This window comes from Anthonomus grandis, chromosome 22, assembly GCF_022605725.1.
Source record: "Anthonomus grandis grandis chromosome 22, icAntGran1.3, whole genome shotgun sequence".
NCBI lineage: Eukaryota > Metazoa > Arthropoda > Insecta > Coleoptera > Curculionidae > Anthonomus > Anthonomus grandis.
Window position 1 is genome coordinate 39967610 of NC_065567.1, and position 27916 is coordinate 39995525.

The 27916-nt window shown below is 32.2% G+C and overlaps 1 protein-coding gene across 4 annotated transcripts in view; it reads right to left on the minus strand.

The window, feature by feature from the left end:
• LOC126748841 (nuclear factor 1 X-type) overlaps positions 1-27916 on the minus strand; it is a 177060-nt gene that overhangs the window by 89573 nt on the left and 59571 nt on the right. For 3 of the 4 annotated variants that reach the window (XM_050458337.1, XM_050458339.1, XM_050458340.1), the window contains exon 4: positions 4292-4357. The exons of the other annotated variant lie outside the window; for it this stretch is intronic. In XM_050458337.1, the coding sequence (XP_050314294.1) occupies positions 4292-4357 (66 nt within the window). The remainder of the gene's footprint in view (positions 1-4291; positions 4358-27916) is intronic. 4 annotated transcript variants of the gene reach the window in all.

Here is a 27916-nt window from a genome sequence, read left to right on the forward strand (position 1 = left end):
AACGATTATTTTGAACATTGACCCTAAAAACCGAATAGCTTTTGACAATATAATCAAATACTATGAAATTGCACATGCAGACGTAACAATTAAACACAATTTAATTATATTCTACGTAGCCATTCCACTAATATCGGAAAAACCTTACATGCTTTATCATATATACCCAATTCCTGTAAATAATCCATTAATCACCATTAATAAAAAACCCCTATTTGTTCAAATCTAATAATAATTTCTATAATTTAAGAAAAACCTGCTTTAAAATAGAAGGCATATTTGTATGTCCTAATAATTTGTTTAATCAAAACGAACCTTGCATTGGTCAAACTAGTAACCTAACCAATCATTGCCCTATAATACCTATAAAATACAAAGAGACATCTGCTACACAGTTAAATGATAATTCAATCATAGTAATTCCGCGTTCTGAGAAGGACATCTATTTTGAATGTCCCAGTCAATACAGTATCGAAACTATAAGTAAAGCAACCTTACTTATACCCTCAATTCTAAAGTAAAAATAGATGATAAAATTTTTGACTCACAGAGACCAGAGATAATCAATCTAAGATTAAAACTTCCTTCGATTAATATAGATGAGCGATTAGTTCAAAATATCGAACCTCTAAACTTAAAAGAAACAAATCTTGAAAACATTAAAGAGGATTTGGACGTTCAAAAATTGGTAGTTCATCCTTTACAGCACTTATACACATATACGCACTTGTGCACTATAACATCCGGATTATCGATTACTTTGGTAATTATTATTATTATTATCCTTGTATTAGTCATAAGTATGTATTTCTATAAAAAAGACAAAACAGAAAATGTAAAAGTGGACATAGAGTTGAAACCCCTCGAAAATCCCCAATTTTCTCAGACTTAAGGAAGGGAGGAATTATATGGCCACTTATGCTTAATATAAGTTTAGTTTAATAATCGTTACAGCTTATTCAGCATTTAGAAGTATATATATATATAGAGGATGTGAAAGAGGAGTAGTTAGTCATCTTAGCGCAGTCATAAGTAAGCTTTGCAACATTGTACCTAAATTGTATTCTTGTGTTTAATAAATTCATTTTTTAAAAACACGAGTTGCGATTTATTAAATAAAATTAAACCAATAACAGAAAAGCAACAGTATCTGGTATGTAGAAATCGAAGATTAAAGAAATATATTTTTTTAATTTGCGCATGTACGAGACATGTTTTTCAATAAAGAAAATGTCGTGAAGTATCTAAACTGCCAAACTAAATAAAATGCTTATCATATTAATTTCAAATTAGGGCATATTATTGTTAAGCTTTAAATAGTTAAAGTCTTAAGTTTTATTAAAAAACTTCTGGATACATCTGAGCTTTTTTTTCCTCCTCGAGAAAATTCTAAGTATATTGTTAAATTATTTATAGCTTTTGTATTCCTGTCTATCAAATATAATGTTTAGCATTTAATATATTTAAGTGAAAAAACTTTTAGGAGGAAAAAAAATTCACGATCCTATCGCTTCTCTGTCATACGTTTTTCATTAATTTTGGTTGAGATTAAAAGATGTATGCATCGGTAGGTCAAAATAAAAGCAAGAAACAAAAAAAACAAACTAGACAAGTTTAAAGGCAAGGTTTACAGTTAACTTATATTATTTCCTGTATGCGCAGGGTTATTGATGTTAGTTGATGTAGTAAATAGGGTCTAAGACTTCAGCCAAAAAAAATTATTAAAAACATCTAAAAAATGACAATAAAGAATTTCTCAAATAGCTTTTGAATATGTGACTATGTGAATATGTTCCCAGACTACCCATCATATATTTTTTCCAAACACTATTAAAATAACCAACTGCTACTTCTTTTTTATCCTTTTACAAGCAGCAGAGTATCAAGATTCACCGATTCCATAATTGCGCTTACTACTGAGAGCGTAAACGTCATACGCCTTACGTTCTTAACTCTAGTAAGTCGGGTTGGAAAATGCAATCCTTTTTTTTTTAGCTTGTGATTTATTATTGCAAGCTAATATATTGATTTCCTCATCCAATACCTGAGTTGGACGCCCATGGATATAGGTAAGTTGAAATAAATATTTTCTTCATATTGCTCTACATTAACATGGTAAATAAGGTGCTACGGGTAATGGCTGTCACTAAGATATGGTAATGGATGTCACTAAGATAATTTCTTCATCTATCATTTTTATCATTCATGATGAATATTATGACAAACTGGAAACCTGTAACAGAAAGAGTTCCAAAAAGGTTATAAATACAAACTTTCTACACGCTTTAAAGTTTCTACTCTTGTTACGTTTCATTTTTTTGTTATATATTTATATTGGGATAAGATCAAGTAGATTTTCATTGAAAATTTAGCATTTTTTCTTAGCAAAAAGCAATAACGTATTGCCGCTTCACTGAATGAACTTATCTGAATATATTTCTTTCTGGTGAGGAGATCTAGTATGGTAGCGCATCACGCAGATGTTCTTAGTTTAATGGAAGGTTTACTAAATTTACTAAATTTACAAAAACATTACTAATCTTCTCCCTATTATGGGCGAAAAATTCGTTGAATGATATATCTTAAATAATTTACATATAATACTACCGCTGCGGTATGGGGTATTATTTTGTTCAAACATTATGTAGCCTTCTAATATATGATCAATATATAATATATGATGAAGAAAAACACTCCTTTATTGTATCATTACGTATTCAGTTAGCTTTACTAAGGAATTTAATTTCCTAGACTGATTCACGGGTTTCGTGTATTGCATCATTTGAACCTAGAGGTACTATGAAGATTGGTTAGAGAGAATATTAACCTTCGGCGATATGAAATAAGCCCTTACAGAACAATGAAACGTATCTCCGAAAAAATGTTACTATCCATCTTTTTGCTCTGTCAAGTCAAAGTTTTCAGACCCCTCCCTTCATCCATGTTGCCTATACTCATTTCAGCAATTTTGCAAAACCCCATCTCATTATAATTTGACAATTAAGAATTTGAAAATACCTCTTACAAGTTCCTTCAATTGGTGATCGTTCCATCTTAGAGTGAACAATAAAGAGAAATATTTAATTATTCTTTTCGTAGAGATACTCCAAAAACGTAATAAAGGATGTTTTCTCTTCTTATTTGTTCTTATCACTAAATATTCTTAATAATTGAAACACGTGTGCGAAATTTTATAAGTAGTTTTCAATCTACAACTTAATCCCATTTTTATCACATAGTAGATTTGTTTTATTAAAATTTAATGTTAACTACTTTGATTATCAAATAGAACAAATCACTAACAGGGTATCTGGCTCATCGAAGAATATCAGAATGTTAGTGATTAATGTTATAACTCACCAAATGCGGTACACTAAGAAATACGTCGGTAAACCAAACCCTTGACATGTACGTATAGGTTTCTAGTTTACAGCATACAGTTTGTTAATTATACAGAGTGATTGAAGATTAGAAGTATTCCTTTAAAAAGAGTTTATAAAATATATGCTAAAAATTATCGTGGCATTATTAGTTTCTCCAGAACTAACAAGCTTAATAAGAAATATAATAAATTTTTACAATATTATAACTAAAGCAAGCAAGCTTAGCAAGCTAAGCAAAATTACTTCCGGTATATTTTTTATTGGTATTTGTACTGCGCAATGGTATTTGAGTTATATGTTTATTATTATTTATATAAATATATGTATATTCTGTAATGTAGTAAAAATGACAATGCATTTATTTGTTACAGTAATTCATATTTTCTAATGAGAATTTTAAAATTTAGGATTTCATATTCAGCTGTCAATTTAAATTTAAGACATCATACACTCTATCAAGTAATATTATTAAATACTTTCGAGTAGACAAAGTAATCGTTTTCCTAAAAAATATAGATAATTGTAAATTAAACAGTAAGACAAAAGATAAATTGCTGAAAATAATTTTGAAGGTTACCTTTAAATTTAAAATAAGATTTACTTTTCTTGTAATTTTGAGTTAAAATATCGTAGTACTTATTTGAAAAAAGGTATTAATGAATAAACATTATTATCCTTTTGATAACCCTAATGACGTGAAGGGTATATGCTTGTTACATTTATTGGGCAGCTAAATAAGTCAGACAACCAGTCGGAGCTATATTAATTATATAAAGCATATTTTCCTAATTAGAATATTTTCTAGAAGCTAAAAGCATATTTCCTAGTAAATCGTTAAATCACGTCATGCTAAAAAAGCAAATTAAATTCATAATGAATAAGCATATTAAAATTGGAAAACTGAGTACCTTTATTTTTTCGGTCATCCTCTTTCTTGTTGTTATTGTTGTTAAAACACACGCCACTTAAAATTTCTGAAACAAAATATTCAACGTTAATAAAATAAATAAGATTAATAATTGTTGTTAAGGATCAAATTTTTATAATAATCAAATTGTGTTGCCTTTCTATAATGAGAACTAAAAAATACGAATTGGAAAAAAATATGTTTGATTTAATCTAGTTATAAAGTATAATTAATAATTAAGATAGGGATCTAAGGACCGGCAACCTATCAGGGAATTATGACGTAATAATTTAAATGTTAAAGTGGGTAAATGTCGCAACTGGCTAACTCTGAAATTAGCAACGTTTTGGCAACCATCCAACTACGCAAAACTTATTCTTAAAAATATAAGGCTAGGATGTAGCTTAGAAAACGTATGTCTTATATATTATTATTTGCTTTGACCAATTTGATTCTATTATTTTATGATATATAACACCTGATTATATTATGTTCATTTATTTTCTCATATTTTCTATTTACAGGAACCTCTTGGTCATCTTATAATGTCAGCATCTTTAAGTTAATTTAATTATCCTTAATTTAAATATTAAAAAAATGTATAACCAAATTTTCTTTCGCCGCCAAGCGGGTTCCGGGAAGAGAGTCTACTATTATACGCCACACCAAGGTACAAACAGACATGGATTTATAAACCTTAACTAAGTTTATTTCCTGACTTGTATCCTGCGTATATTGGCAGGTCTTTAGCAGGCCGTATTTTTTTTTAATCCTATGTTAGCCCAGCGGGCCTAGAATAATGGGCTATAAAAGGCCTTTAAGTGGCTATTTATATACCATATAAAATGTCCAGTAAAGAAAAATTATGTATACCTCAATATAAAACTAAGAGACAATATAACATAAGACATAAACAGTATTTGATTATAAAATAAACGGCGTTAAAACACGTTAAAATCTAGTAAGAAAAATAGCAATCTAATATTATAAATATATTATAACATAATACAAACCTTATTATACGTAATATTATCAATTCTAATAAGCTACCAGAGTTATGATGACCAAATAGAACCTACATCCTAAATCATCTATAATAAGAATACTAGAAGTCCGGTACTCTACGTAAAGAAAGAAGGAAGAGCTTACTTGAGCTCTCTATATAGTTTATCTCCCCTCTATCTTGCAAATAACAAAACGTTTTTATCAATATCTTATACCAAACACCAAATTGGGAGAAACGACTAGAAAAATAAAATACTACAGAAAATAGTATGTAACTGCCGCCTGAATTACCCAGAGGATATACGAACATTCGAACATATTGTCCTTGGTGAGCAGAAAGATTGTATTAAATATTCTATAGGATAATAAAAGCTTAATATTGACTCCGTAATAAGAGCCTCAGCATTTTCCTTTATCAATACGTGGTTGTTCTCTGTCCTCTCCTTTCCTTTAAATGCCTTTCCTACATACCTTTTACTCCAAGCCGGTGGTCAGCACAATCTATTTACACCATAGTCCTATGGAGTTGGAACTTTTGATGATGATCACTCCAAAAAGACAGTTTTACCACTAGCCAATTGGTTAGTGGTAAAACTGTCTCGTAATTTGACTATTCACACGAGTAGCCAGACCGAGTGATGCTGCATAAAAAATCGTAGAAGAAATTTACGACCGTGTCCCTTAATAGACGAAACAATATGGTATGGGTAAAAATTAAGAATAGAAAAGAATAGAAACTTGGCCATATTCTCTTGGGATAACTCTTCCTGAGGGAGACCAGGGGACAGATCTTGAGAAAGAGAGAAATAGTCCATAAAGCAAGCTACGCTAAGAGCTATTAATGATCATCGGTCATCCAAAGTTTGTTACCTTATAAAAAATACAGTATTGATTCATTCATAGACGTTTTTCAAACGTTTGTTGGTGTATGGCCTTCATATGGTTCTTGTTCTTGTCATTAAAGTTGAGCTGTTGCATGACAGGAGTCCGCCTCCTTAGTATCCCGTATGAGTATTATACAGATTACATGCCAAACAGCGTCACACCCCACCTAAATTAAGAGGCACATGTACTGATTCTAGATATATAGGGTGTCCGAAAAGTCAACGATAATACTGAAGGGGCTGATGGAGCAACTCATAAGCACCCAGAAAAACATAAAATGACCTTAGTAAAAAATCGATGGTTTTCGAGATATTGGCACTTTAATGGAAATCACCAAAATCCTACTCTTGGATCAGATTTTCGATTGTCACGCGTTAAAAATAGATATTTTTTAGAATCTCTTTTTAGCTATGCAACACTGAATAGCCATTTTACTGATTAAAGACAAACATTAAACTAAACGGCCAAAAAATTTAATAAGAAATCTATTCTAAAATAAAGTATTACTTATTTTTATTTTTTTAACTTTGAATTTGACCGCTCATACTGGACCAAAAAAATTGTACGGCAACCTGGCTAATACCTTAAAAACTTTGCTCATTTAATCTACTTTTTAAAATTACCTAAATTTTTTTTAACAGTTTACTATTATTGTGTTATAGTAAAAAATAACCCTAATTCACCTTATGATATCATTGTAAAAAAATTAAACAAATTTTTAAGGTATGTTTAAAATGTTTTTATTTAACTTAAAAATTTAAAGAATCAAGAGCGAAGGTAATTCTTATCACCATAGCAATAAACAACAAACATTTTCGGAATTTAGTTTGTTTACAGTATTCCGTGAACTAACTACTTTTTTGCTTGTATCCTAACGTTTCTGTTACCTTTTGCTTTGGATTTGTTTTTGAGTTCATTTTCCTGTGGACTGTGTTCTTTGAGCTGTTTGTTTTATTGGTTACTCATTTATTATGACCTTACCGTATACCGCCCAAGAATATGCAAACATGCATCTCATTTATGGTGAATGCAGAGGAAATGCTCTAGTAGCATCTAATCTTTATCAAGAAAGATATCCGAATTTGGCCCGATATCCTGACTATCGTGTATTTATTAATGTTCATCGCTTATATTCCGAAGGCAGAATGTCTCATGCTCCTGTTCAAGAGGGAAGACCTCGTATTGATTATGTTGATCAAGTTTTAGAAGAAATGGAAAATGATCCGACTACTTCGACACGAGCAATCGAAAGAAGAACAGGGATACCGAAATCGGTAGTAAACGACATCACTAGGCGATTTCAATATCACCCTTATCATGTTCAACGAGTGCAAAGCCTACTGCCTCGAGACTACGAACCACGCCTACAATTTTGCCGCAGAATGTGGCAAAAAATCAAGAGGATCCGAATTTTTTAAATAATATACTGTGGTCGGATGAGTGTACATTCAAAAAGGATGGCTTTATGAACATGTACAATTTGCACACTTATGCGTTGGAAAATCCCCACTCTATTCGAGAAGAAAGGCCACAGTACCGATTTAAAGTAAACTTGTGGACCGGTATCTTGAACGGACGAACGGCCCATTCGAATTACCAGAAAATTTGAACTGGCAGGCTTATTTAGATTTTTTTCGAAACAATCTACCAATTCTTTTAGAAGATGTTCCTTTGGCCAGTCGCCGAATAATGTGGTTCCAAAATGATGGTTGCCCGGCACATTATGCCCATGAAGTTCGTCGGTATTTAAACCAATCGGGGTATGTTTGACGATAACAGATGGATCGGCCGACTTGGTCCAGTTTTATGGCCTCCCAGGTCTCCAGACCTAAACCCCCTCGATTTCTTTTACTGGGGTTGCATAAAAGAAAAGGTTTATGCAAGACCAATAAATAATATTGCTGAATTACGGCAGCGAATAAATGATGCAGCCCAAGATCTTAACGCTGCCAGGAATGCAAGATGGATCAATAGGTCATTTATTAAAAGATGCCACGCCTGCATTTGCATTTATAGTAGACAGTTCGAACATATTATTTGATTTTTAATTTTTTTAAGTAAAATAAAAATATTTTTTGAACATAACATAATTATAAATTTGTTTTATTTTTTTCATAAGGTAGATTAGGTTTATCTTTCACTCTATCACAATAACAGTAAAGCATTTTTAAGACATATTGGGTAATTTTAAAATTAAATTAAATGAGCAAACTTTTTTAGGTATTAGCCGGGTTGCCGTACAATTTTTCGGTCCAGTATGAGCGGTCAAATTCAAAGTTTAAAAAATAAAAATAAGTAATACTTTATTTTAGAATAGATTTCTTATTGAATTTTTTGGCCGTTTAGTTTAATGTTTGTCTTTGATCAGTAAAATGGCTATTCAATGTTGCATAGCTAAAAAGAGATTCTAAAAAATATCTTTTTTTAAGGCGTGACAATCAAAAATCTGATCCAAGAGTAGGATTTTGGTGACTTCCACTAAAGTGCCAATATCTCGAAAACCATCGATTTTTTACTAAGGTCATTTTATGTTTTTCTGGGTGCTTATGAGTTGCTCCATCAGCCCCTTCAGTATTATCGTTGACTTTCCGGACACCCTGTATAAGATATCACTTGTGGGGGACCTAAGGTTATATAGTAAGTTGACTAACAATAAACCTAAAGCGAAGTAGATATTATAATTGGCTCAGGAACTAGAATACACTAGAAATTCCTTTCGGATCATGGGTCATGTGGATAGCAGAGCTGGTTTTTGCATCAATTTCTAGACGTTTATTTGCAGTCGCTTAATGTTCTCGATCATATTACTCCGAATTCCTCCTGTTCCTGTTTTAATTATTAGGACAATCTGCACTTCTCTTATTTTCCATGGTCTTTGAATCTGTTATTTTAAATCCTAAAATATTAAAGCGAAAAAAAGATCGATTTATCCTTGCTTTATAGGCCATTTATTCCACCGATGTTTAACATAACCTATTTTAAATACCAGTTTTAACTTTGTACGTATTTTAAATATAAAAACACTCTATAACATATACTATATACATATGCGGTACTATACAGGTTGAGGAATTGATGAACGCATAGAGATGTGCTTAAAGGCAAAATATGGTAACGCGAGTTTCGTTCATTCCGCTTCTCACGTATGACTTTGATAGGGGTCTCTGTATTACTTGCAATAAAATTTCGCAAAATATTACTCGGATATATCTAGAACATTTTTCTGATGCAAGCTTTACATATATGCGGTGTACAAACTACATATAATCGTAATCTCACAATGTTTATTATGCTGTGTATAAAAATTAAAACGTTATTCAAATAAAAATTAAATATTAACTCTGATAAAAGTAGAAAAATGTAAAAATTATACAAAAAAAAGTCCTAAAAATTAATTTAGCACAAATTTATTATTTAAATAAAAAGCTCAGATTTCCTTCTTTCGTTAAACAATAACCTAATCTATCATAAAAGTCATTATGTACGTCAAATACGTTTTCTTTCGCAAGTTCTCTAAATTTGTTGGCTTACTAAATTCGTATAAGATAATTTCAAAAATAAAACTCATTTGGGGACAAATGTAAAGATCTGGTAAATCATTTGATATTCCCACTAATAAGGTGGTTAGGAGAAATATGTGTTAATAATTATTTTACCATAACGAGAAGGACGGTGCCTTTACCTTTATGCTCAAAATTCCAGATCAAACATTCAATTTTTGAGGATACTGAGTACCGAATTGAAAAGTTCAGTGCTCATTTTCCCGAGACTAATATTAAACAATAAAAGGATTGTGTTTCTCGTGTAATAAGAAAAAAGAATTATCTAAAAATATTTAAAAAAAAATCCATTTTCAATTCCCTTTTCCATTATGGTTTTACAAACTCTCTTTCATTGCCACTGGTCTTTAGGAAATATCTCGTAAGTTTTGGAAAATTGGAAATGTGTTTTTTCTAAATACTGACATTAGTCTTATGAGCCATGCACAGTTGCTCTCCAATATTTCTGTTTGATCGCGTTAAATCCACGTGTACGCTACAAACCATTTCTTCCAGTCGTTCTTGCTTCTGGACCCTTTCGAAGGTTCTTGCACTACATTTTACTGCCGAGTTGCCATAAAACCATTTAATAATTTGAACTCTTTCGGAAGGAGTATAAACAGCCATAATGAGTTGAGAAAAAAGTAGCGCTTTAAAGCCCAACAGTGTAACGTCAAAAAGGAATGTTGCCATTATTTTGGATAATGCGTAATCTTCAATTCCCCGACCTATATATTAACTTTCTATATGCATCTCACCTGTTAATATATTTTCCGCAAAAAAAAGTACAAACGACAGATTGTTGCATCAAAATCATGTCGTTTTTGAAAATTGGATATATTTGAGTTATAATGGCCATATAAGATGTCTAGCGCAGCAAACGGCATAAATATTATTAAATGGAACAAAGCAATGCTTAACTCTACTTGTGACTTAAAATTATAACTTCAAGGGCCGCCCAAGGATGCTTTTTTATGCAGATGGTGCAAAGATTTTTATATGTGTATCTTTTAATCTATAAGAACGTTAAATTGCCATGAAGTTCAAAAAGAGCTTCATGGCTTTATTAATAAAATGACTGAGTGGTGTAACAGTAATGGACTATCTTTAAATGTCAATAAATTCAATGCAATATGACAAGTTACATTAAAATAGTTTTGATACTAGTATTTGCACTTTTCTTTTTACGTTATTCCTGTAACAGAATATTCCCTGTCCTTTGATTTTATTATTATAGATTCGAAATGATCGATGTTTTTAATTACTTCAAGGCTTAAATTACACATGCATTAAATTTAAAATTGAATACGCTTTCCTATTATGGTATCATTACTACTAATCAAATTCACATTAATAATTTAAAAAGAGGCTAGCGCCGATTTTTAAAACATTTTAGATTTGACGATGAGTATACAGTCACTTCTGAATTTCTGTTGCATGTTAATGCAAGGAACTACTTTATAGATAGTGTGCCTTTATCGGGACCAGGTTACTTTTAGTTATGTAGTTGCTTGGTAATGTCAGAAACTTTTTTAACCGTAAACGATTCGTGCTCAATTTGGTTATATGTTTAGCATTTTTGTCGTTTGTCGATTTGTTTTTTAACTTAACTTTTAACTGCAGTAGCTCTACTGTAGTTCTTTTGGTGTAATTACTCGAATGTTGTAGCTGTAAGAATACAGCAAGATAAAATAATATTAGAATTCTTAAAATCAAGAAGCATTGCTAATTTGCGAAGTTTACTCTAGGAAGTGCCGATCTTGCTAAAGGGTTTGTATCGCCAAACTCTGTTATTGCCCTTCTAAATTCTGTGAGAGATCTGAATTGAAGTTTTTCATTGTTGTCGATATGAACTTCAACTTGAGGTTCTTGAAGTTTGTCTTTTTCGTTTTTCAGGTAAGCCTCACATCAACCAGAGTTACTTCTTTAAGTTGATAGGTATCTTTGATTTCATGAGAGAGATCTATGTAATTCCATACTTTTTTCTGCTCACGCTTCATTTATGTTGTGGTCGCATGTTATGGTTTCGTCAATACGTGCTACCTTCTTGTCTGTCTATAAAAAGAATGACTGGTCTATTGTGTATTAATTGTTTGTCTGGTATGATTTTTTTTAGTGTATTGGTATATTACCATTACCGCTATAGTCTTCTGGGTCGTATTTGTAGTATATGTAGACTCTGCCTACTCTGAAAATATTTTTCTTGAAAATGCGATGGTATTAGGTTTATTAGATAAAGAACAGAGAACGAACTAGGCATAGAAAATAGCCTAAACTAGTTTAGTACGCAACACTCTAAAACAGGTTTTCGTTTCGTTGATAATTTTTAAGTAAGATAATTTTTAAATAAAAATAATTCTAATAGGAATGCAAAATATAATTTCATCCTTTAAAAGAGTTTATTTATTAAGATGTTCAAAAATACCGCCGGCTTATGATAAACAATATCCGAGCCTGTCATTAAACTCTCCAGAGTGTTCTGCAATATTTCGACTGGAATATTATTCAGTACTTCACGCACCTTTGGTCGAGGTTTGTCCAAATAAGAGGCACGTTCATGACTCTGCCTATAAATTTTCTCCATGATAGAACTCCAAAAGATAAAATCATTTAGAGATAAGTCGGAAAATCTAGTCCATTTAATCAAACCCCTTCTGCTAATAATGGGATTAATAAAGGCAGCTTCTCAAAAGTTGCCAACTATGTTTGCATTATGAGCAGGACAACTATATTTCTGATACCACATTTTATTCAAAGTGATATTTATGAGCCGAGGAGTAAAAATAATTTGTTCCTTTGAAATATTTAGACAATTTTCTCCTTTTAGGTTCTGACCAATAAAACAGGACCGATATTCGCGCTTCCTAAAATGCCAGCTCATACAAGTACTGCGCTTAATTGCAAGATTTAAATTCGTATTTTCTGTTGGGTAACCTATCGTAACAGATGGATTGTGTGATGTTCATAAAGCGATAAGGCAGACTCAGTAGTGTACCATTTGCATTGGTTCGTTCTTTAAAAAAAAATTTCTTAGGTTGTTTGCACCTTATATCATTTAAATTTATTATGATTTAAAGTATTCCTAACTATTCGGTGATGAATATTAAGTTCTTCAAAAGGCACATATTCCATATTATTGTTAAGATCCATATTTTTAAAACTTATAGATAATTTCCAAAACAGTAGTTTTTACTGGAAATAATCGATTTTTGAATCAAACCTGCCAAATATATCTAATGAGGAACTATCGAATTAATACCATATAATAATTTTTTTTGCCGATCTTATAAATTCATATTTTTAAAAACATGCATCTGCGCGCGACCAGCTAGAAATTGTACGAAGAAATTGAATAAACGCATAGCTTAGCATTAAAAGTAAAATGGAATCAATCGATTAATTGATAAGCGCTCGACGAAAAGTCGGCAAAGTTTGGGAGCAACCAATACACTCGGTACAGAGAGAAACGTTAATATAGGAGAGTAAACGTTAATGTACATACAGGCTGAGGGATTGAAGATTATACTTTGTCCAAAATAGTGACAACACCGCTTTTATTTTTTTTCAACGCGCTATTATTTTTTTTTTAATTTATTATGGCTGTTTATACTCCTTCCGAAAGAGTTCAAATTATTAAATGGTTTTATAGAGGCAATTTGCCAGTACAATGTAGTGATTTGTTTCCTAATACATTTGAAAATAGAGCGATTCCTTGAGCAAAAAACAATTTTAAATGTTGTTTCAAATTTTAAGACAAATGGTACATTAAAGCCAGGAATGGAACATGGTACATTAAAGCCAGGAATTAAATGGCCAGGAGCAAGAATCACTGGAAGAAATATTAAAGTAGAAGTGTTGGAGAGGAACTGAATATGGACCATAAAACTGTTCCAGTATTTAAAAAAAACATAGATGTAAATGTTTCAAATATTCCAAAACCCAAGAGATATTTCCAACGACGAGTGGCAAACAATAGAATTTTCTGAATCTATGATGAAAAAGGTAAGTAAAAATTATTTTTTTTTAACGAAATATTGTGTTTTCAGATTAATCTTTTTTTTTTCACAACATGGGAAACACAATCCGTTCGGTGTTCGATATTGGTCTCAGGAAAATGAGCACAGAAGTTATCAATTCCGTACACAGTATCCTTAAAAATTGAATGGTTGGGCGATCATAATATAGAGTTAATTTTTATTGATGGTACAAAAATACCTTGAGTTGCTGCAAAACCTAAATTCCTCCTACCATTCAAGTTTTCCTTGATTTAGATCTGGGATCGATCTATTTTCGACAAGACAGCTGTCCTGCTTATATTGAGGTTATGGTAAAAAAAAATTCTAACAAAAACTCTTTCTAACCATTTTCTTTAGATTTGTCCGAAAGATTGTTGCGAAATTATATTGCAAATAATACTATTACTCCTTTCAAAGTCAGCTGCTCACTAAGGTTGTACTGAAAAACAAAGACGTAGCAGGCGAGCAGCAAAGCGTATGAAATGCACGCGTGCGCGCTGCCTTATTTCGCCTTTAAGCATCTCTTTATGCGTAATGATCGATTCCCCAACCTGTACATAATATGTATTTCTATACTGGTATAAACATTTTTTATTTTTGGTATTCCTAGAGCTTGTGGTCTACTGGGAAAAAAATCGATCTTATTACACGGTACTATCTATCGGTATGGCGGTATCTATATTATAAGATGCCAGGTCAAGAACTTTTACTTAATGATCCTAAAGTATATAATATTTATAAAGATTTTACATGAAAATAATTTACAAATATGAATACAACTGTTCTGGGCATCAAGAGTTTCTGATGAAAATTTATCTTTTCACAGGAGAGAAAGCATGATTATCTCAAATATCATAGAACTAGTTAGTTGGATCCCTGTACTCAAATCAAATTTTTCCTGAAAAAAGTAATTAGTTATGTCGACATATTCTTAAGTTTTATAATCTTACATTATACACAATTATTAAGAGGACATTTTTCTCAAGGAATATTTAAAAATATCCAATAATATATTATTATGATAATTTAAATTGTCATTTATTGAGTTTTGTTAGATCTACATTTAGGATATTAATGCAACAGGTTATACGATTCTTCTGATCTAAATAGCCGACCGAGCAAGTTGGCTTAGCATATTAACCAGCCTCATATTCTTGCCGGCCCAATTTCTTGAGTATCTTTTAGCGACAACACTTTAGGAATATCTTCTGATACCATGTCAAGAAAAATAGCATACTCTAAATCCTTCACGGTCATTATACCTGACCGGGAAACATCAAAACATAGCAGAGTGTTGCTGGAAAAAGTCGACATTCGTATATACACTGTCGGCTTCAAGACTAATTCAGCGATTAGGGTTGATTTATACGGGTGCAATCCAAGAGTGGAGCTAGTAATCAATTTTGGCAAACACGCAAAGATATTTCTGGTGGAAAACGCTATGGAAGAAATTTGTGCAAAGTAGCTGGCAAAAAAGCTACTGAAAGACAAAAACATTAATATCTACTCAGATAGTCAGGCAGCACTAACAGCGCTAGACAATACACGCACATCTAGGGCCGCGTAAAACTGCAAAGAAGCCCTAGGTATGATAAAGGAAGTAACGTTACATTACCCATAACATAATATACCGGAATCGAAAGAAACCCTTTGTTATAAAAGACTTTATATTATAGATCTAGAACAATCTCTAGACATTGCATACAAGGCAACATAAAAGTTATAATGTGCAGCAAAACGGAAGGAAAATCCAAATAATACTGGAATAAATTACCAATAAAATACATACAAAAGCATTCATGATGACGAAGGAAAATTTAATTAGGAGATTATATAAGCAGGACTTAAAAACCCTAATAGGTGTATATCTGACTCAACTGACCACTTATATTAAATCTAACCTAACCTAAGCTATTTTATGAACATAACCTATGGTATAACTTCAGGTTATTAGGATTTATTATCAGTGACTTGTACTTAACGTAAATATTACAAATCTAGCCATCATTTTTTTTGCATCCTGTATGAGTATTTATAATTTAATTTAAACTCTTTTTAACAATCCAAAATACTGACACCTATTCCATTAAGTCCATTTTTAGTTGTATAAGCAATTTCATTTACTTTTTATGCTTTCGCTTTTAGCTTACCAATTCAATCAGATCTTATTTTAAACAAACCGTATTACATACGTATTTTTCTTATTTGCTTGCAGTGTAGCTATTTACGAAATAATTTTTTTTTAATATAAATTCGTAATTTCGAATTTTAATTGGCGCAGTCGGTAGGACTGCCAAAAATCAATATTCGTATATTGATTGTTCATTTACGATTAATTGGTAATCGAACATCGGTCGAGAGTTTTCCGAATGAACATTGGACTTCTCGCTAAAGGCCAATAGCTAATTTCGTTTTAAGTGGTAATTCCGTTAAAATGCATCGTGCATCCTGGGTATCCATGCATTGATTGGAGATTGCTACTACATTGACCAGTTTCGCGAGTGTTAGAACTTGGAATTGGACATCATTGCCACCCAGTCTTCTCTTCCCATAGAATGGCAGTTGCCGCCTTATTTATGTAAGTGCAAACATTAATAACTTTATTGTTAATCAATGTCTATTGAGGATTTAAGTTCCTATTTAAAGAATTTACAAATAAAACCTTCAGCTTGCTCTGAATGTGAATCTAATGAACTGTTAAATGATAATAAATTTGTAAAAAATCAAAAAAACTAGAACTTAACTTAAATATTTCCGCACTTAACAAAAATCTTAAACAAATAGAAAATACTCAAAGTTTAATTTTTAAAGGTTTAGATATAAAAGAAAATCAATTTTTAGAATACAAAATGGCACAATTTAAAACAGAATATTCAAACTGTGTTTCACAGTTCGATGGTAATAATCCATCTGAGCCTAATCGATATCTTGATATCTGTATATTGAACTATTCTATGATGCTACGAATGTTGCTAATTTTCAAAACATTTACATATTAAGCAGCTTGATAGGTAAATTATCAGCAAATGCAAAACTAGTTGTTAACGTACAAATTGTCTCTACCTGGGACGAGCTAAAAATACTTCATTTAGAAACTTTGCGGACAGACGTGATGAAACTTGCTTTAATAAAGATTTAGTAATGCTACGTCAATGAATCGCCACAATTTTCAGGAAATAGACTAAGAAGACACTTAACTTTGACTAAAAAACCTCTAATTTTATCTATAAATACCGCTAATAATATCAGTGAACCATCTTACATAGTTTTTCCTGAATAAAATATAAGAATCCTTATTGACTAAGGATCTACAAAATCCTTTATTGATATTGATTGATATTAGATAACTTAAAAGATTTACAAGCCAACTTAGTCTTTAAACACGGTTATTTAGTTACCCACTATGCAAAAATAAAACTACATTACCATCAAACGAAACCAGAACTCAATTTTATCACTATCAAACCTAAATCAGAACAAGTAATTAAATCAAAGACGACAATAAAAAATAGCGAACTAATCATTTCTCACCAAAAATTTCACAATATTGTAAAATACCTAAATGTCTAACAATAGCAAAACCGGGTTAGTATAACTATTAAACAATTCTTGCAATCCCATAACAATCCCATAACAACAATTGATTTCAATAATTTTGACGATTCCCTAAAAGAATCAAATTAAGACCTTTCAAAACTTAGAAATGACCATCTTAATTTAGAAGAAAGGAAAACTATCCCAAATTATTGTAAAGAATTCTCAGATATCTTCTATAAAGAAGGTACCCCAGCAGGACACTTACCCGAAAATGAAGTTATTCAACTACCCCGCTAGACCGTGTAGTTGAATCTGAAGAAGGAGGAGTTACAAACCCCTTTCTATTATTATTGTTGAGTCCATTTATAGCTGTATAAGCAATTTCATTTACTTTTTATGCTTTCGCTTTTACCATTCCAGTCAGAGCTAAGCCCTTGCTTTAATCATACCATATTATATACGTTTTTTTCTTATTTGATCGCATTATAGCTGTTTACCAGTTTTTTAAAAAATATAAGTTCGTAGTATCGAATTTTAATTCGTCTTTTAATTTTAGGATAATAAATAAGCATATAGTTATATTACAAAAAAGTAAATTTTTAAAAAATCACCTACGCTTATGCCTGTCGTGTGACATTGATTAACTACATTTTATTAAGTTATGAGTTTGTCCTATACTTTGTTATAAGTGTATGTTAAACACTATTTAGGTAGGTAAGTCCTGGTTAAGTATGGTGTGCCGCACGGTGTTCTATCTGTTCTATCCTTCCCTGTTTAGTATTTTTATTATTGGCATACCTCGAACTTTGGATTATGGTAAGGTCTTTGGTATACGCGTATAATTTTCAGGTAATACGCCAGAGTTGATTGTAGTCGAAATACAAATGTTGAAACGACATGTATTGTAATTTCTAAAATATATTTCTGCTGCTACTAAAATACAAAGAATACCCCACTACTGTTTAAAAATATTTTTTTTATCTCCCGAAAACTCTTTTTTGTTTTTCTTACGTAGGTTTCAACCTGAATTTCTTTTTATATTAACTTTTTCTTTTTATTTAATTTATGGTTTTATAATATATATAATATACATAACATTACCGAAAGTACCATACCAGTTATTTAGACTATCCCCTTTTTTATTCAATTGTGTTTTTTAAAACGCAGATATTTCCATAGTTCTGGAATGATCTTAAAAGAGATTGAGGGGTAAAATTAGAATAGTGGACTGTATTTTTTATAGGTGGAATGAAATATTACGACGGTGAAGACAACCCTATTAAAGTGGTGGCCTACCTTACTGTCGCTTCTTTTTCTATCCAATTCAAACTGCTTGTCCCACAGGTTCACCTCTGGAGGGTTATTTTGCTTAAAGGCGTGCCGGCACTTTATATCTTTGGAATTCACTCGCGAAAAAATATGTGTGTATATGAGAGCCACCTATTTGGTTCAAGGTTTTTGTGCTCCTTCCGACTGCATCAAAATTCGTGCAGTACTACCTGGTGATGCATGCGACTCTTCTCGGTCAAAGAATAAGGCTGTCTCACTATGACGCGATAAAAGGCCGCGCAAGTAATTAGAATAAGATTAGAATTTAAAACCAATAAAGCTCATGTTAATTATATTTAAACACAAGACCCAATAAAGAAAAAAATATATATATAAATAAATAACCATTCCGCTTTGACGGAACATACCGCCCACCTAAAATGTCCCACATTTTAAGTTAAAAAAAAGAGAGCAAAAATAAAAAAAAACATGAATTCTAACGCGAAATATAAATTTTCCGCAGGAAAAACTAATTGTTCAGTAATGAACATAACTTCGAGACAGAACGGCGCAGTATCCCCTTATGCGTCTTTACCGCTACAACAAGTGTAATGCCAACTTTTGTAACCTAGCTAGTTTTTCAAAACAATAGTCGCTTAATTTTTGATTAGGCATATGCACATAATTCGCGACCTCAACAAATAATTTACCAAACTTAATCTTGCATGGAAATATTTCCATTAATAATACCTTCATTGTTTTTTTTTGTGAGTCATACCACTTCCTAACATTACCCCTTATTCTAGATGTCGCGAGTTTTATGATTAAATTGTTGTCCCAATTATAAATGTTGCTAAGTTCATCAATTTTGGTTATCCAATCTTTCGCCGTCATGCTTTCATTGGAAGCATCAAATATAAGTATTAAAGACTCATCGACACTTAAACTAGCATAAGTACTTACAGTTTTCTCCTTACGTAATTTTTCACTCTGTTTTAATTGCCTTTTTAATTTTTTTATTTATTTCTCAGCACTGTCCGAATCACTAGATGATGAACTAGAGGATCGTGTTCTACTTCTTTTCTTATATTTTCCTATAGTAGACGTGAATAATTCCACTTCTGAATTGTAAGAGTAAAAGTTAAACACTCATCATTTCCCAAAATAACATTTATATTCCCGTAATATTAATTATAACTTATATATTTATTGTAATAACGAAATATTCGTAGCCAACAAAATATTCGACAAACTTCAGCCGATATCTTTTTGTCACTGTTTTCTGCCTCGCTGCGATCCTTCACCGTCGTGGCTTATCGCTGACGCATCATTTTTAGAATTCCTTAACATAACCCTCCGGAGGTGAACCTGTGGGACAAGCAGTTTGAATTGGAGAGAAAAAGAAGCGACAACAAGGTAGGCCACCACTTTAATAGGGTTGTCTTAACCGTCGTAATATTTCATTCCACCTAAAAAATACACCATAAAAAATACAGTCCACCATTCTAATTTTACCCCTCATTTTTGGTCACTTCGATCGCGGATTTGGACTTAAGATTTATTGCATATATTTAGCTAAAAATTACATCCAAAACGTGTATTTAATAAATAACTAATGCATAAAAAACTCATGGTCAAACTGCTATCTTATCGGTAAACCTCATGTTAAACTTTTTTTGGTAAAAGATAGAAATTCCGTTCTCGGGTCAATCCGATCATACCGTCTACCTGTCTCTCTCCTCACATTTAGCGTCTCGACGTTTCGCGTCGCGTTGCGCGAGTTATATGCCTAAGTAGAGCTGACTCTCCAGTGTAAATCTACCCACTTGCGTGGTTGGCTACATCAGTACTTTTTGCATTATATAAACCTTAGATTTTAAGTCGCTTTATTTCATTGTTTCTGTTGCTGCATGTTATACTGTCAGTTTGTACTTTTAGAAATAAAATTGTTTTTAAAAAGTCTCCGTGTCGTTCAACGTTTATATTTGGCGCAGTCGGTAGGATTGTGCACTAGTCGTCCGGAAAGTCGGTCTACAAAATTTTCGTACCGTACGGAAATCGTGCCGAAAAACAAAGACTTCTAGGAGTGTTTTCCAACACTAATAGTGCAATCCAGAAGAACCAGCTACACCTGACACCTCTGTAGGCAGATTCAAGAGATCACGGGAAGAAGAAGTCACGCAGTAAGTGCCTTTTCCTTTCACCTCTATAAACCCTCTGTTTAAGGAATTTATAGGGATATTTAGGGATTTTCGCGAATTAAACGCATATAGATTTTATTTCCAGCATATTGAATGCAATTTTAGTTGATAGTTTCAGCGAATTGATCGTATTTAATTTTAATCTCAAGCGCATGGATCGCATTTAGTTTTAGAACATTTTATCATTTTTTATGAACGATATAGAAGAACTAAGTACTTCACTCAGTGATTTATTTTTAATAGAAAAACTTATAGAAATGACTCCACCAAATGACCCCCAAAGTAAATTGGGATCTTTTCAGATCTAAATTAAGCAATATTAAGCCTTACGATGGTGATTGCAATAAGCTTAATAAATTTATTAGTAGGTGCGAAAGCTTTATTGATAGTTATAGGAACCTCAATGACGAGGAATTAAATAAACATATATTCGAATGTATCCAAGAAAAATTAATTAACAAGCTGAAAGTTTAGTCGGTAACCGCGCCGAAATAACTGATTGGTTTACTTTACTTGATGCTTTAATACAATGCTTTTCAGACCGTAGAGATCTGGATTGTCTAACTCAAGAGTTAGTTAGAACCAGACCTTACAAAAATGAACATTTGTTAAGTTTTGGTAATAGGCTTCAACTTCTAAGAAGCGATATTGTTCAAAAAATAGGTAATGATTCTAGCTATAGTACTAATGAAAAACTTTGCCACATTAAACATTATGAAAAAACTACTCTAAACACTTTTATTGCAGGCTGTACAGGCATTCAAAAAAATAATATGCATCTAAAAAGACCCGCCAGTCTTGAAGACGCAATGGCCTATATTAAAGAGTTCGAAAATTTCGAAAGGCTGTATGGCAGTTTCGAAACAAATAAGTTTCAAAAATCTAGTCACAATGCTAATAATAATGTATATAATAACTTTAGGAATAGTAACCCTCAGTCATATAATAGACAAAATTACAATAACTCCTTTAATTCACAACCCAATCAACAACAGTACTATCAAACACCACAGTTCGCTAATCAACATAACTCTTTCACACCACAAATGCAAACTTCCCAATTTCCAACTGGCCCTGTTAACATGCCACCCCCAAGACAGTTAATACCCCAAAAATACTTCACAAACAGTCAAGTTTTTGGAAAACCAAAGAATGTTTTCAAACCCGGTCAAATAAATCCGCAGGACTGACCAAAACAGAACCAATGTCCACCACTTCTAGAAATCCTTCTATGAGAAGTTTCAGACCACCCCCACAGTATGGAAATCGCAACTATTTCCAAACAAATCCAAATGTAAAACCCAACTTCACATTCCAGGAAATAAATCACCAGGAATATCCTGATGAATCCTCTGGAGAATATTCTGATAATTATGAAGGCGCATATTGCACCAATTATGCTGATAATTGGGGGAAACAGATTATGGTCAAGACTATTTTGATGAAATTGATCAAAATGTCGAATTAAACAAACAAGAGAAAAATCCCCAACATTCAAATGAAATTTATAATACTGACTCTCTAAATTTTCAAGACCTATCCATAACAGACCCAATAAAGTAATCCACAATAAAGAATTTATCGATTGTTTCAAACTTTGCAAATCCCTTTTAATTTCAGAGCCGGTATTAGCCTACCCTGACTTTACAAAACCATTCGAACTTACAACAGATGCTTCGAATTACGCCATTGGTGCCATATTGTCTCAAAATGGACAGCCAATTAGTTATGCTTCCCGTACTTTAAACCCAGCGGAAATAAATTATTTCACCATTGAGAAAGAGCTTTTAGCCATAGTCTTTGGTTGTAAATACTTTCGACCATATTTATTCGGTCATAAATTCACCATACTATGTGATCATAAACCCTTAGTGTGGGTTTTCTCCCTAAAAGAACCAAATAGTCGATTAGTTCGATGGCGACTCAAACTCGAAGAGTTTGATTATTTCAATAAATATCAAAAAGGCAAACAAAACCAAGCTGCCGACGCTCTTTCAAGGAATCCAGAAACTAAAAAACCCATAGATTTAAATGCCCTAGATACTTCCTCTGTTGCAAACGAATGTGGCGATATAGACGAAATAATAAACCGATTTTTACGAGCATCAAACGACCTACCTGTACTTGACGACGATGAACTAGCATCCATCCTTGGCACTAAAAAGTCGAGTAAAATAAAAATATTACAAGACATTCGAGTTTCACCAAAAGGAACTATCGAAGATTTGACCCAATCACGACAATTCTCCCCAAATCCCGAATTGGACAATTCAGACTTAGAAACTGTACATACATCTCTTGAGAGCCCAATTTTTAATTTTCCACTTACTGAAAGAATACTCAATGGGTATAAAAACCAAGTTCTCCTTACCGAAGGTGATATAGAATCACTCAAATGCCAAATCTCACAGGTATTTCAAAATACCAGGATTCTAGTAGTCATCCCTAGAAATAACCTAATTCCCAATATAATTCGATTCTTAAAAGAATTTATTGAGCCAAAACGTTTATACGCATTCTATTTTCGAACGGAAACTTTAGCTTAAACCTTTACGAGAACCATACAAGAACTCTTTGTAAACTCCTCCTTTAAGTTTGTTTAAAATACGATATTCCTAGAAGACATCGAAACTCAGGACGATCAGCAAGAAAAACTTAGACTCTATCACACTACTAAGACTTGCCATAAAGGAATTTCAGAAATGAAATGTGCTCTAACTGCTAGATTTTATTTGCCCAAAATGGTTGAAGATATCGAACAATATGTTAATCTTTGCGAGATATGTCAAAAGAATAAATATGACAGGAATCCACCCGTCATAAAATTCAATCTGACCCCTTCTACCTCGAAACCGTTCCAACAAATTCACATCGACTCGTTCAAAATCAATAACGAATCATTCTTGACAGTAATCGACGCTTTTTCTAGATAAGGACAAGCTTATCATCTTAAAAGCCTAACAGGCCCAAGCATCATAGAGTGTTTCCTAAACATCTCCCATCATGGTTTACTTCTTAAAATCACATGTGATCGTGGAACCGAATTCAAAAACAAGGATTTCGAAGACTTTTGTCAATTATATAAAATAGAATTGCATTATACTACTGCTAAAAATAGCAACTGTAACTCTCCTGTGGAACGATTCCATTCTTCCATAATCGAAGTTTATCGTTGTCTTAAAGAGGAACAAAATCGCCTCACAACTGAGCAACTTATGAAACGTGCTATCCTAGGTTACAATAATTCAATTCATAGCGTAACCAAATTTACCCCTTTCGAAATCATCAAAGGTCATATAAATGATACAAATCCTTTCGATCTTAACGACCACATAATTGTCTCCGACTATGTTCAAAATCATAAAGAAAAATGTCAAAAGATTTACGATAAAATAGCAGAAAACAACCAAGCTATTAAGGAAAGGATCATATCTAAAAGAAATGAAAGTCGTGAAGAACCCCTTAAATTCGACGTGTCTAAATCCCCTTATATTAGAACTAAGTTACGAAGTAAAGCCCTTCCTAAATTCAGGAAGACTATAATAAAAGATCAGTCCTCGATAAAGTTAAAAACTAACTCGGGAACTTATCATAAAAACTTCGCACGAAGACCAAAAACTAAACAAAATCAATCTTTACAGGACAAAAATGGACCTGAAGATCTTTCCAATACTGACACTACTGATAACGCAGGTACTTCAACTGACACACAGCGACGACGTTAAACTAACCCCTATCAAAAACCCCATTCTTCCTATTTCATTAGGACCATCTAAGATAATTTACACTAAACACACCTTTCTCCATTTTATTGACACACACTTGCTAAAACAACAACTAAATAATATACAAGTATATTTTAACAAATTAAAGGCTCAAACCTCTAAAGGAAAATCGAATCATCCCTTAAATTTTATTGGCTTAACCCATGGCTTAATACTCAGAACCGAGTATTTAATTAATATTACTCAAAGTAAATTGCTAAATCTTGAACCCACAGGCAGGACTAAAAGAGGTCTGCTCAACATAGTAGGGAAAATAAACAAATGGTTATTTGGCACCCTTGACGCCGACGATGAAAAATACTATACTGACGCGATAATAAGTTTGCAAAAAGATAAAGACAATTTAGTCAAGACGGTAAACTCGCAAATGTCATTGTCAAAGAAACTTATTGATAACTATAACTCCACAATATCTAGTCTTATAAATAACCAAATTAAGTTACAAAAAGGGATCAACATGCTACAAATGTATATAGAAAATGAAATAAATAATACGTATCTTTATATTTCTTTCGAAGGTGTAATTTCTCAAATCAATTTAGATTGCCAAAACTTAATAAATTAAAAAAAGCTTAATGCTGTACACAATTCTGTAATTTCGGTAAACGAAATCAGAGAAATGATGGAATGCTTGGAAACTATTTACGATCCTAGAGCTTTGCCAAATTTTAAGAACATTCTTTCGTACTATCAATTCCTTGAAACACAAGTAAGTTTTTCAAGTAATAAAATAATTTTTGCAATTCATGTCCCTATATTAAAACTGAAACAATTTTCCCCACTTTCCACCACCTACTTCCTATCATACAAAACAATTCCGTCATTATTCCAAAATACCCCTACCTGGCACAAGAAGAAGTCGGCATCCAATTTGAAGACAGCTTATGCCCAGAAATCGAGAAAACATTCTACTGCCTAGAGAACTTTTACCCTCAGGATAGTTGCACTATTGAGTTGTTGGAAAAACGTCCACCAACAAGTTGCACACCCCTGCAAACGCATCTTGTTCAACCCCTAGCTGAACAAGTTACCCAAGGACAATTCTTAATCATCCCAACCAAAAACACACAAGTCCTTACCAAATGTACGACCGACCAATATATAATTCTGGAAGAACCTACCCTTATCCAAGTTCCTGCAAACTGCGGAATAAAGCTTGATGGAAAAACATATTCCAACGATATCAAACTAGTAAAAGGGAAACCTTTGGTACTACCAGAAATCCAGGACTACAAACAGCCGCTACGAGCCTAGCGAACCAGCTACATCCCATTGACGACGTTTTACCGATCCAGACTTCAACAATAATCAACAGTACCCTGATTATTGTTATTATTATAATCATAACTTTGCTAGTGGTTGCCCAGAAGAAGCTGCTTCCAAGATGCCAGAAGCCAAAACCCGGACCTGCCACTTCCAACTCTGAAGAGCCACAAGAGCAAACACAATCCATTATGTTTGCCTCTTAAGGAGGGAGGAGTTATATGCCTAAGAAGAGCTGACTCTCCAGTGTAAATCTACCCACTTGCGTGGTTGGCTACATCAGTACTTTTTGCATTATATAAACCTTAGATTTTAAGTCGCTTTATCTCATTGTTTCTGTTGCTGCATGTTATACTGTCAGTTTCTACTTTTAGAAATAAAATTGTTTTTAAAAAGTCTCCGTGTCGTTCAACGTTCATATTTCGCGTCAAGTACAGCACGCACGGTGACGTCCGCTGTAGCGAATTTTATGATCGAACGGGAAAAGAGCGTTTTTAAAAACAACACGTTTACAAATTATCACGACTTTTATTTCTACATGTACAGAGTCAAGAGAAAAATAAAGCTAACTGAAATGGGTTACAATAGTATTTATAATCTTAATATAAATGCGCTTGCATATATTCTGTATGATCATGGGTTTCCACGGGAACTCATGTGTGGGCGTAGTTCTCATAATGGTAATGTCTAAGGGTGTCTGCATATAACTCCTTCGCCCTTTAGAAAAGAATTCTGGGGTTTGCTACAGAATTCTGGGGTTGATGGCTGGTGGATTCTTTTGGTGGTTGAATTTTTCTTTCTTCACTTGGGTTTTCCTGGTCTGGTTTCCTTTTCTTCTGGGTGTTTTGCTTTTTAGGAATCTGTTTTTGTTTACAATTTAGTTTATTCCTATAAAATGTTATGAAGAGGAATATAATTAAAAGTAAAATTAATATATACATAGTGATTATCCAGCCATTAACGTCTGTATACATATACGAATTAATAGAGTTAATTTTTTGTTTTTGATTTTCAAATGCACTTTTTACTACTTAAAATTAATTACATTATTAGAAGTAGAGTAATTAGGATTAAGATTAAGCTTAGGTAATAAAATGTTTTTGAAATTAGTGTTCATTGTATCAAAGTTGCGCAAAATATTGTTTTTAATTTGAACTTCACAATCGGGAGTTAGTTCCAGAAGGTAGGTTCCTCTGAGGGGGATGTTTTCGATATTGTTACTGCATCTTTGAACAGCTACCGTGTGATTAGGGAATATAACAATCCATTTGTTGTCTTCCAACTTCTGGAATTTTTCTTTTCCTATATGCGCTGGGACTGGTTGGCAATTGGACAGCTTTTGTGAAAACTTTAGGAGTTGAATTTCACATGGAGAATCGTCGTCGGATTTCATGGGACTGCTTTCGTAGCAAAGGATTTCCTCCGGAATGATTTCTTTACAAGATTTCTTAAAAAATACATGATTTTGCTCATTTAATATTAAATATCTGGAAACTGGTAAAGGGTAAAGATGAAAATAGTTATATTTAGCTTTTTTAACTAGTGGTATATCAATAATAAATATAATTTGATTTTCCTTGCTATAGCTCTTAATTTCTAATATTTTTTCGAAAAGTAGAAGATTTTCAGCTTGTGGAACAAAAGGCAATTTACTTTGTGTTAAATATTTTGGAATTTTGCTAATTTCTTTCAAGAGCTCATTTGATTCTATCATAGAGTTGTGAAAGATATTTATTTTGGCAAAAGTGATGACTATTTCTATTTTTTCGAAAATATCATATACCGATTGAAACTGTGCAATTATTTGGGAAAGTAAACTTTCTAAAAATAGATAATTATAGCTGCCCATGTACTCTACTTCCATTGTACGGATAGTATTTTCGATTTGACCTATTTTATCCTTTAAGATATTTTGAATAATAATTAATAAATAATTTATTTTATTATATTATAAAATTAAATATTTAAATATAATAAATTTATAAATATTAATATATTAAAAATAAATTAATTAATTTAATATTTAAATAATATTAAAAATAATATAATATTTATAAATAATAATAATTTTAATTTAAAATTAAAAATATAAATAAAAAAAAAAAAAAATATAAAAAAAAAAAAAA